The 12,306-nt window shown below is 46.4% G+C and overlaps 1 protein-coding gene across 1 annotated transcript; it reads left to right on the forward strand.

The window, feature by feature from the left end:
• Positions 1-128: 128 nt before the first annotated feature.
• LOC308471484 (keratin, type II cuticular Hb6-like) lies at positions 129-10,775 on the forward strand (the record flags this gene model as incomplete). Its single annotated transcript, XM_080995482.1, has 9 exons — positions 129-401; positions 2,572-2,780; positions 3,801-3,861; positions 4,010-4,105; positions 5,031-5,195; positions 5,887-6,012; positions 7,627-7,847; positions 9,359-9,390; positions 10,483-10,775. 9 exons carry the CDS (start codon positions 129-131, stop codon positions 10,773-10,775), a joined length of 1,476 nt encoding a protein of 491 aa, XP_080851608.1.
• Positions 10,776-12,306: the final 1,531 nt, after the last annotated feature.

Consider the following 12,306-nt stretch of genomic DNA (forward strand, 5'->3'; position numbering starts at 1 on the left):
TGCATCCTGCAGGTCATGCTTCCCGGATGAGCACTTCCTGCTCTGCTAAGGTCACTGAAATCAGCTATGGAGGAGAGGGTCATTTTAGTAGCAGGAGCCTGGGTGGCACCGGTTCATGTGGCCCCAGGATGGCTGCCAACAGTTGCCTTCCTCCGCAGTATGGATATAGCTGTCATGGTGCCGGCACTGGATACAGCTGTTGCGGCACTGGATACGGCTACGGTTTCAGGCGCTCTGGAGTCTGCCCACCCTGTTCATCTGGCATCACCCCCGTCACTTGCAACGAGACGCTGCTTCAACCTCTCAACCTGGGGATCGATGCCACAGCCCAAGCAGCAAAATGCCAAGAGAAGAATGAGCTCCAGTTCCTCAACAGCAAGTTTGCCTGTTTCATTGACAAGGTGAGTCATGGAAGGGCTATAGCTCAGTGGTAGAGCTCCTGAATTGCATGCAGAAGGTCCATCCTAGCTTCAATCCCTGGCATCTCCACATAACACAGGAATGTCCATTGCCTTGGAGAGAGACACTGCAATACTGACCTAGCTGTACCAATGGTGTCACGGTCCGGGTTACAGGCAGTCAGAGTCCCGGCTTGGTACGTCGGGACTGGGGTAGAGGTCGGGAAGCAGGAATCAGCAGTCCAGGGTCAGCAGTCCAGGGGTCAGGAAGCCAAGAGTCCACAAATCAGGAAACCGGGATTCAGGAAGCCAAGGGTCCAAGGGTCAGGAAACCAGGATTCAGGAAGCCAAGGGTCCAAGGGTCAGGATGCCAGGAAGCCAAAGTACAGCTAGGTGGGTAGCGTGTTGCTGTGGCAAAGAGCCAGAGGGAAATGCTGGTCTTATTACCCCTCCTGGCCCTTGACACCAGGTGCTACGCATCTTCTGTCAAGCCTCACCTGTCAGGCAGCGCCTTGCCCTTCCAGGCCAATCTCAGGAAGGCCCCAGTCCTGTGAGGCCCTACCAGTCACAGGGCTTGGCTCCTGCACGCACTCCTGACAAATGTTCTGACTCTGCATAAGGCTGGTATGTTCAAAGAGTTTGGCAGGGAATGTATATAGAATGCTTGTACCTGAGATTGGAATATCCAGCATCACTCTTTGGATATATTTCAGAAGCAGCCAAAGTCACATCACGGATGATCTGAATCTAAGCTGGCCTGTTACTTGCAGCAGGGTGGGGGAGGCAGGTGGCATCTCATCAGCTTCCTCCATGTATTGTGAAGACAGTGCCACAAAATGTGTTGTTGGAGATTGATCAATATGTCTTTTCAAAAGGAGGAGAAAAAAAAAGGGCACTGTTGCACTCATGTAGGTTTCCCAGAGGCATCCAGTTGGTCATCAGGAAACAAAATGTTGGACCAAAAAGGCCTTTGTTCTGATCATCCAACATGGCACTTCTGACATTCTTCTGCATATAGTAGGGCTGGAGAGCCTGATGTCCTCCAGATGCTGGACTACACCTCCCATCATCCCTAACTATTGAGCAGGCTGGCTGGAACTGATAGGAGCTGGAGTACAACATCTGGAGGGCTACAGGCTCCCCGTTCCTGATACAGGGGATAATGGTAGCTAAATTAAGCCTGCTAGATTAGACAGGCCTTTGATCTGACCCAGGTTGCTCTTCAGCAATTAGCACTGGGATAGCAGATTGAGCAGACCCACAAGTCAGCTGGGCACAGTCTTCTCCTCTATGGGAAGACCCGTTGTATAGCTAATAAAATGTTAGTCATTGTTTCTCAGTTTGCATCTATACCTATAACTCAGCACATGCACATTTTATGCAAATGGGTGTCCCTTATTTAGTGATGCATTTCATCTTGTTTGGCAATGAGCATGTAGTCATTCTGCACCAGCAGGGCTTTTCTTATGCTTTCAATGGTGAGGTGAATGTGTTGTTGTTGTTTAGTCTTTTAGTCGTGTCCGACTCTTCGTGACCCCATGGACCAGAGCACGCCAGGCACTTCTGTCTTCCACTGCCTCCCACAGTTTGGTCAAACTCATGCTGGTAGCCTCGAGAACACTGTCCAACCATCTCGTCCTCTGCCGTCCCCTTCTCCTTGTGCCCCCAATCTTTCCCAGTATCAGGGTCTTTTCCAGGGAGTCTTCTCTTTTCATGAGGTGGCCAAAGTATTGGAGCCTCAGCTTCAGGATCTGTCCTTCCAGCGAGCACTCAGGGCTAATTTCCTTAAGAATGGAGAGGTTTGATCTTCTTGCAGTCCATGGGACTCTCAAGAGTCTCCTCCAGCACCATAATTCAAAAGCATCAATTCTTCGGCGATCAGCCTTCTTTATGGTCCAGCTCTCACTTCCATACATCACTACTGGGAAAACCATAGCTTTTACTATACGGACCTTTGTTGGCAAGGTGACGTCTCTACTTTTAAAGATGCTGTCTAGGTTTGTCATTGCTTTACAGTTCTGCAAAACCCACTGAGCTTAACGGGACTCAGGCATGCACCTGGACCCCTGGAATGACCCTCTTTGCCTTTCATATTGGAATCAGTTCTGATTCAGCCCTAAAATTAAACACTCCTGTCCTGGTGGGGAGAAATATTGTTTCCTTTGATTGACAGGTCCGATTCTTAGAGCAACAGAATCTGATGCTGAAGACGAAATGGGACTTCTTGCAAGAGAGGAAGTGCTGCAAAAGTAACATGGAGCCCATGTTTAATGAGTACATTGCCAACCTGAAGAAAGAGCTGGAGTGCTTGGAATGTGAGAGGGCACAGCTGCAGGCGGAAATGAAAAACTGGAGCGACACCCTGGAGTGCAACAGGAAGAAGTGAGTGAGATCCATCATCTCAGCCTGCTAGCAGAAGGACATGCTGAAATGCAGAGCCCAAACCAGACCTGTGCAGTCCAAATGCAGTCATAAGTTACGTATGGTGGCCCACCAGCAGATCAGTAAATGGTGGCTACCTCTGGTCATGCCTCTTCTGGCCTTGTGTGAAATCTTCCTTGCCAGCTGTGTGACACATCTGGAGTCCTGTTCATTACAGAAGACATGGGGGGATGGAAGGCAGAATGGGCAAGAGAAGCCACAACTCTGCCTCATGTGCCAATGCTCTGGGGCAGAGACAGAGAGCCTGTAGCTCTCCATATGTTGTTGGAATCCAACTCCCACTTGTCCCAGTCAGGGATGATGGGAGCTGTAGCCCATCAGCATCTGCAGGGTATTACATTGACTAACCCTATAGGCCAGCTCTCTCTTTTGTGATTTGTCAAGCCTAGAGTTCACTCAGCATTAAGCAAGGTCAGTCTTCAAAGGTCATCCCAAAATGAACATGAGCAGAATAATTTTGGATGAGATATGCACAAGTACCTGATAAGCACCACCTGTAAATACCATATTTTTCCATGTATAAGACTAGGATTTTTTCCTTAAAAATAATGTAAAAAATTAGGGGGTGTCTTATACATGGGGCCATCTCCCCCAATTTTCTTAAATATGAGTCCCCCAAAATAGGGGGCATGTTATACATGGGGGGCGGCTTATAGAGGGAAAAATACAGCGTTTCACTCTTTGCCTGGGTTGCCCCTTTACTTTAAAGATCTTGTTTCAGATGCCCAAATCCCCTGAATTTTTGTTACATTTCTTTTTGCATGCATCTACTTGTTTTTATGCTGCTATTTTATTGATTTTCGGTTTTCTTTTTGTTTTAATGACATTGCTTGTTTTATTTTATACCGTAAATGGTTTAGAGGTTTTTAAAATATCGAGCAGTCTGTAAATGGTTTTATAATAAATAAAATAAACATTCAGATGTTTCATTTACCTCATCTGTTTCATTTACCTCATCAGGTTCGAAGAGGAGTGTCACCGCCGCACTTGTGCTGAAAATGAGTATGTGACTATTAAAAAGGCAAGTGGCAAGTCTTCCAAAATATGGCATTTGTTTCTAGACCTGAGTGGGTTTTAGCACTATTCTTGTCCTAGCACCTTGAATGGTAATTGTTAAGAGTCATGGCTTCTTATCAATATTTCCCCATTTCATTCTCATGTTCCTGTAGGAGGTGGATTGTGTTTTCATGGACAAGTCAGAAAAGGAGACTAAAGTGGACGCCTTGAGGAAAGACATCTCCTTTTTCAGAGCTACCTTTGAGGAGGTAAGGCACTCTCCCTTTCCATACAGAGATGGAAAACCCGTGGGGTTTTTGGACCGCAGCTTCTATCCCTTGTGACAGGTTGTAGCCCAAAAGGCAAACACAAAGATTTTTTAATTGGGGTAAGAGCTGAGAAAGAAAACCATGTTAGAACTAGATCAGACAGACATATTCTTGACCTCTCAGGCAGAAAGCAGAAACTTTGGTGTGAGCCTCCATGTAGCTGAGAGAACATTTGGATTCTTTTTGATGCCAAGACCATCAACTGCTATTACTGCCCATGATATTCAACCAGCTCAAGGCAAATCAAACATTTCTTCAGCTGTGTGGAGGCCCCAACTATTCAGATGCAGCAGTGGATGATAACAGCATGGTGGGTGTGGATGACTTAGGCCAGGGTCTTCTGTAGAGGTTCATGGGACAACTTCATCATCTTGGGTGGAATAAAACGTGATTGATTAGAGGAGACTGTGAGGTAAAGAGGAGCAGGAAGGGGCATTCTAGACTGGGTTGGGCTCATGACATTAAGGCCATTTTAGTGCAAATTCCCCACACCTTAAATCATGCTCACAGAATAATAGGAAGGTAGTATGGGTGGTTGACCTTTAGCACCATCAACTCTTATCAGGGCAGCTGAAGATTCAAAACCAGCCTGGTTCTGGCCAGTTGTTCTTGACCTCCCATCATCTCTGGCCTTGCTAGCTTGGGCTGAGTTCAGCAACATCTGGAAGGTGTTGGCTACCTCTTTCCCAAACAGGCCATCAAAGGCATCCTCCCACATTGGCTAGAGAACATGGAGTGAGGTGTGGAATCAAATATTCAAAGGAATTCTTCCATCTTCTCTGAAAAAAGCAGGCCAAATCTGGAGGCAATTTCATGAAAGTAAAACTCCATAGTATTGACAGGCCATGTTCTGTCCCTCTGACAGGAAATCCGCGAGCTGCAGTCTTGCATTTCGGACACCTGTGTCACAGTGCAGATGGACAACAGCCGAGGCTTGAATATGGACTGTGTCATTGAGGAATTCCGGCGTCGGTATGAAGATATTGCCTCTCGGAGCCGGGCTGAGGCTGAAGCTTGGTGCCATTGCCAGGTGAACCCTGTGGTGGAAATATCTAGCATGTCTTAAGGCAGGAATGGGAAACTTCTCTCATTCCATACGGTGGACATACAGCTTCCACATTTCTGTCTTCAGCAGTGGAGAGTTGTGCCCTTTGCATTTTGCTGGGTTTAAGACAGAACTGTGTTTCCCACATGCAAAGATGTGTACAGTGCCAATGAACTGGAGAAGGAGGGGGAGGGAGAACAGCTGGTGGCTGGGAGGAATCACTGGGCATTGGGACCGGCAGAATGAGGCACTGCAGGGAGAGCAGATTCTCCTGTGGATGGGAAGCACGAGATAAGACAAGGAAAATGAGTGATGGTATAAATAGAAGTGGCTTGTGGTATGGGAAGCAATCTAGAGAAGGGAGTTCCCTCAAGGATGGGTGGATGTCAAAGGATACTATAGGGGTGCTCTTCAGTTTCCATTGTTTTGAAGTATCTCCCTTTGCTGGAGCTATTTGCCCTGATATTCATTCACAGCCTCCTCTCTAGATTGCTTTGGGGTAAGGCCTTTCCATCCACTTCTCCTTGGCCTCTATCTCTTCCCACTGAGGCCACATACATTGGCTAGAGAGGCACAGTAAGGGCTGGGCTTGTGAAGGGGAAACAAGGGGAAATTGTGTGACTTCCCCCACCACACCCGGCTTTCAGTGGTTCCAACGTCTTCTATTTCGCCTTAGTATCAAGAGTTGAAAACGACTGCGGCCAAACACTGTGACAACCTGCGTAGCGTCAAGGAAGAACTTAGTGAGCTGACCCGGATGGTCCACAGGCTGGAGGCAGAAGTTTCAAATGTCAAAGCCCAGGTAAGACGGGACATTGTTGACTTTTGGAAGTCACAATTGTGAGGTTAGCTGCAGATTAGAAACGTGTAATTGAAGTACCACAGCTGATTACCAAGGAACCAAGTGACTTCAAGTTCAGTCGAGCAGGAATTTTCTTTGATCACAACAGATCACTACTGGGTATGGAGTTCAGCATGTGGAATAAATGATACTCTCATCTTTTTTTAAAAAAAAGTTCCAATTTTTTAGTCCTTAATACTGCTTGAAAACAATTCCAGGTAAAATTATAGGAGATCTGATGTGAATAAATAGTACGGAGGTAAGGGTGGGAATTCTCTTAAATGAAACTAAGAGTGTTAAGCTTAGTTAAGCAGACTGTCTCATCAGAGTGGTGCATGCTCTAGTTATCTCCTGCTTGGACTACTGCAATGCACTCTACATGGGGCTACCTTTGAAGGTGACCCGGAAACTACAACTAATCCAGAATGCGGCAGCTAGACTGGTGACTGGGAGTGGCTGCCGGGACTACATAACACCAGTCCTGAGATATCTGCATTGGCTCCCAGTACGTTTCCGAGCACAATTCAAAGTGTTGGTGCTGACCTTTAAAGCCCTAAATGGCCTCGGTCCAGTATACCTGAAGGAGCATCTCCACCCCCATCGTTCAGCCCGGACACTGAGGTCCAGCGCCAAGGGCCTTCTGGAGGTTCCCTCACTGTGAGAAGTCAGGTTACAGGGAACCAGACAGAGGGCCTTCTCAGTAGTGGCACCCGCCCTGTGGAACGCCCTCCCATCATATGTCAAGGAAATAAGCAGCTATCCTATTTTTAAAAGACATCTGAAGGCAGCCCTATTTAGGGAAGTTTTTAATAGTTAATGCTGTATTATATTTAACACTTGATTGTGAGCCGCACAGAATGGCTGGGAAACTCAGCCAGATTATTATTATCATCATCATCATCATCATCATCATTATTATAATAAATAAAAAAAATCCTTCCAGTAGCACCTTTAAGACCAACTAAGTTAGTTCTTGGTATGAGCTTTCGTGTGCAAGCACACTTGAAGTGTGCTTGCACACGAAAGCTCATACCAAGAACTAACTTAGTTGGTCTTAAAGGTGCTACTGGAAGGATTTTTTTTATTTATTTTGACTATGGCAGACCAACACGGCTACCTATCTGTAACTGGAATCATTATTATAGTTAGGAAACATAGATCTGAATTAAGCCATTGTTCTTTGATGAGAGGCTGAGCAAGGGGTGGGAGATTTATTCAGTTTTTATGCATACCAAAGAATAGGACATTAGAATTGATGGACCAATGGCCTGATCCAGCAAAGCTCCCCCCCCCCCTTATGTTTAACTAATTTGAAAAGGAATGATCGCAGTGTGGGAAAGAATATACAAAGCAATAATTAGCCTATCACTTTGTCAGCTCACAAAATCTCCAGGGGAACTCCTGAAGTGTTGCGGAATGTGCAGAGAAATTATGGGTGTCCCCCAAAACCACTCCTTCTAGTTCTTTAGAGTTTGCAACAAATAAGGCATTACATTAACTAGGCAAACCACAGTCCAGGGACCAATATAGCTGAGTTCATGTGCTGTTATGATGCTGTTGCCTTTGCCACCACAGAAAGCAAAACTGGAAGAGGAGGTGGCTGCAGCTGAGGAGCGTGGGGAGATAGCTGTGAAAGATGCCAAATGCAAGTTGGCTGAGCTGGAAGATGCCTTGCACAAGGCCAAGCAGGATATGGCCTGCCAGCTGCGAGAGTACCAGGAGTTGATGAACGTCAAGCTGGCCCTGGATATTGAGATTGTCACCTACAGGAAGCTGCTGGAAGGAGAGGAATGCAGGTGAGCACCATAGGACTGGGTGAATTAGCACACCGGCTGCACTGCAGCAGAGTCTAGAGCCCACCTAGCAAAAAGTAGCACACTAGCTATGTATTGTGGACATGAGGCTGGATAAATGCATTGTGTGTGTTTTTTGTGCCTGCCCACAACTGCAAAAAGGAGGCTATCAAGCACCTGGAAGAGCGTAATGCATGGTGCTCAGAGAGCATATGTTATTGGGCAACTGATATAAGTACAGTAAATAAATAGGTAAAGGGGGTAAAGGGGACCCCTGACCATTAGGTCCAGTCGTGACCAACTCTGGGGTTGCGTCGCTCATCCCGCTTTATTGGCCGAGGGAGCCGGCGTACAGCTTCCGGGTCATGTGGCCAGCATGACTAAACCGCTTCTGGTGAACCAGAGCAGCGCACGGAAACACCGTTTACCTTCCTGCCAGAGCAGTACCTATTTATCTACTTGCACTTTGACGTGCTTTCGAACTGCTAGGTTGGCAGGAGCAGGGACAGAGCAACGGGAGCTCACCCCATCGCAGGGATTCGAACCGCCGGCCTTCTGATCGGCAAGTCCTAGGCTCTGTGGTTTAACCCACAGCGCCACCTGCATCCAGAGTAAATAAATACATATCATCAATAAAGAATAGTTGTATGGGGCATGCTTGACTCAATGGGTCAGAAGTTGTTCCATATCACTGTTAAGTCTCCATAGGAGAAGGAAACAGATGAAATCACTAAACCATTATTGAATCCTTGTGGATTTGTCTAAATAGTTGCAGGCTTTTAAAATTTGTTTTAGGTCCTTTAACAGCAATCTGCAATGCAGAAGTACAGTAGGCTACGTTTTCCTATCACTTTACTGGCCAAAAGTGGAGGCTGGGCCATTAGGCTAACTTCAGCCTTGTAGAAATGGATTTAGACACTAGGAGAGGATACATTGTTCAGTTAATATCCTTCCTTGCCAGTGGAACCAGCAAGGAAGAGTGACAGTGGCACTTAGCAGCTGCCTTATACAAGATCAGACTGTTTGTCTGCTCAAGTCTAGCATTGCCTATTCTGACTGGTAGCAGCTCTTGAGAGCCTCAGGAGGAGAATATCTTCCCCATTATCTACTACTCAATTTTTTTAAAAAAGAAAAAGATAGGTAAGCTGGAGATGACAGGATTCGAACCTGGGGCCTTCTGCAAGCAAAGCAGGTGCTCTGCCATTGAGCTACAACACTCCCTGCTCTGCCCCATGGTGCCTTGGAGGGTATAGAAAGACGCTTTAGGTGACTCATTGGTGGCCATTGTCAGAAAGCCCTAGAGAGAGGTCATGAGATGAGACACAAGCTAGCAGGGCCATTCTACATCCTTCATGCGTGATATCAGGCCAAGATTTTTCAGTCGATGAATGATCCATAGCAGTGATGGTGATTTCCTAGGAAAGAACCCATTTATTTACTACTACTACTATTACTACTACTACTACTACTACTACTACTACTAATTTTTATTTATACCCTGATTTGCTTTTTAGGTTAGGTGAGGGAGAATGTGCTGTGAACATCTGTAAGTATTATGATGACCCCCTTCTTGGGTGATATTGGGGATGATGGTTATTAGGGAAGTGAGATATGATCATGTTTTCATAATGAGTATTTGGGGGGGGGGGTGCAAGGAAAAGTGACAGGGGCCCAAGCTATGAGATAATGACTTCTGTGAGGCCAGAGAGTTGAAGGCCAGACAGTGGTGCAATTAGACAGGTTTAGACTCTGGAATAGTGGTCTTATGGGGGGCTCTTTAGTTGGTACATAGGAGGACTCCCCTCGTTAGGGGAAATGTGCACATTTCAAAAAAAAATTTTACTGTCATTATGACATTTCTGTGTCCCACTTCATAAGAAAACCCTAGAGCGGTTCAGAAATATGAAGATACAAAATACACGCCCTTAAATATCAGATTCATTAGATGTTACTCCAAAATGTGGGGGCCCTGACCTCTGCCCTAACGTCCCCTCTCCCTGGTCTCCTAGAACCAGTAGAGGTATGAAGAGGGCAGAGCAAATACAGGCAAAGTCTCAGATTGCTTGGGAAGCACCGAGGGGAGCAGGAGGCTTAAGGAACTGTAGGAAGGTGGGGACCTTCAGTCCTCACAACTGCCCCATTGGAGTAAGATCTACCAGGAAGCATTGCTCTGCTCACTGGGCCTCGTCTCTCGAGCTGTCTTGTTACTTTGAATGAAGAGTTAACTTCACTGACTCCGTGTGATTTATTGCTGACCTGCTCCTGACAGTTTTGTGAGTTCACACAGTTATGGAACTCACTCCACAGAAGAGAGTGATGGACACCAACTTGGACAGCTTCAAAAGAGGATTGGACAAATTCATAGATAGGGCTACCAATGACTACTAGCTATACGAGTTATGCTCTGCCTCAACAGTTTTAGGCAGTAATGTTTCTGAATACCAACAGCTGGAAGCCAAAGGGGGGGGGGAATAGGGCTCTTGTGCTCAGATCCTGCATGAGGTCAGGAATATGGTTGGCCACTGAGAGAACAGGATTCTGCCTAGATAGGCCATCAGCCTGATTCATCAGGCTATTCTTATGTTCTTGTGAGTTGACCTCTAACCACCATGTTGCTTTTCTCCCTCTTCCACACCAGCTGTGCGAAGGAGCCAGGGTGCAGTTGTGTGTGACACTGACCCACAACCTGCGTGTGGGCCCCGCGGCAAGATCACGACAACCTGTGGCCCTCGAGTGACAACCTGTGGGCCAGGCAGAGATTCATGTGTGGATGCCATGCATCCTTGCAGGGATGGGGTGACGTGTGTTCCTCCCTGTGGCCCACCTTGCGGAGAACCGTGTCCCCCTCCACGGGGTTTCAGTTGTGGGAGTGGCAGGGGCTCCAGTGTCAAGTTTGTAGCACCTGCTGGCTACTGCGGACGAAGATACTAGGAAGGTCAATAGGCAGCTGGCACCACGGATGACCAATAATGGCAACCTCCCCCTATTACTGCCTACCAATAGCAAATACTCAAAACAGCAGATTTGCCAAACAAACCAACAAACCCCTTTTCAGATGTTACAAATGCCCTGCTGTCAATCTGATTTTTATTCAGAAATGCTAAAGTGATGGCTCCCACCATACATTTCTACAAGCTATATGAACTACCAATTTTGCTTAATGACTTGGCTGTTGCAGCACAAATGTGTCTTCTTGGTAGCTATAGAAAATTGGCTTAGGTCCACAGAACACAGCTGTACCATCTATGGATACTGGGAGCTATTTTGCAATTTTCACCCTCCTCTTGCTGTTGGATGGCAGTGTCTCCGTTAACCTGTCAGTATGGCTGTGTGGTTTCAGTCTCTGCGCTCCTACCAGCCAAAATAATCACTTGAAGCCCAAACCTGATCAAAGAGCTTGTCTTTCCAGGACATAATACTTGTGATTAAGTATAAAGATGGCCAGAAACTCCTGTGTGGGTGAAAACATACATGTTGTTGTTGTTGTTGTTGTTTAGTCTTTTAGTCGTGTCCGACTCCTCGTGACCCGATGGACCAGAGCATGCCAGGCACTCCTGTCTTCCACTGCCTCCCGCAGTTTGGTCAAACTCATGTTGGTAGCTTTGAGAACACTGTCCACCATCTTGTCCTCTGTCGTCCCCTTCTCCTTGTGCCCTCCATCTTTCCCAACATCAGGGTCTTTTCCAGGGAGTCTTCTCTTCTCATGAGGTGGCCAAAGTATTGGAGCCTCAGCTTCAGGATCTGTCCTTCCAGTGAGCACTCAGAGCTGATTTCCTTCAGAATGGATAGGTTTGATCTTCTTGCAGTCAGTGGGACTCTCAAGAGTCTCCTCCAGCACCATAATTCAAAAGCATCAATTCTTCGGCGATCAGCCTTTATGGTCCAGCTCTCACTTCCATACATCATCCATGCATCACTACTGGGAAAACCATAGCTTTAACAAAAAAAGACCTCCATGGACAAAGACAACAGAAAACATACATGTTCTTTTCTAAATATTGCAACTGGCATTAACATAGAAGAATGATGAATTTTCATTCCCTGTAACAAGGATGGATAAACTTATGGCCTTCCAGATGTTGCTGGACTGCAGCTCCCACTGTCTTTGCCCACTGGGGCTGATGGGAATTGGCATCCAATTACAATTCGAGGGCTATGGGTTCTCCATCTCTGCCCTGCAATGTGCGTAATGAGACAAGTGTGCCATTCTACCTCCAACTGACTGCCCTAAGTGCTTCTGTAGAATACATTTCTGCATGCATTTTGTTTTCCATCCTGTTTTGGAATTCTGTTTCTAATAAATGGATTGTGCTGAGCATAAAAAAATAAAAAAATAAAAAATGGTTTGAGGGACTCCATGTTTCCCCCCCTCTTCATTATTGCCAGACTATTGCCCCTATAAAGGGAAGGATAAAGCATTTAAGTGTGTGTGTGTGTGTGTGTGTGTGTGTGTATGTGTGTG

Source organism: Podarcis pityusensis (genome assembly GCF_964106645.2).
Source record: "Podarcis pityusensis genome assembly, chromosome: 2".
Taxonomy (NCBI): Eukaryota; Metazoa; Chordata; class Lepidosauria; order Squamata; family Lacertidae; genus Podarcis; species Podarcis pityusensis.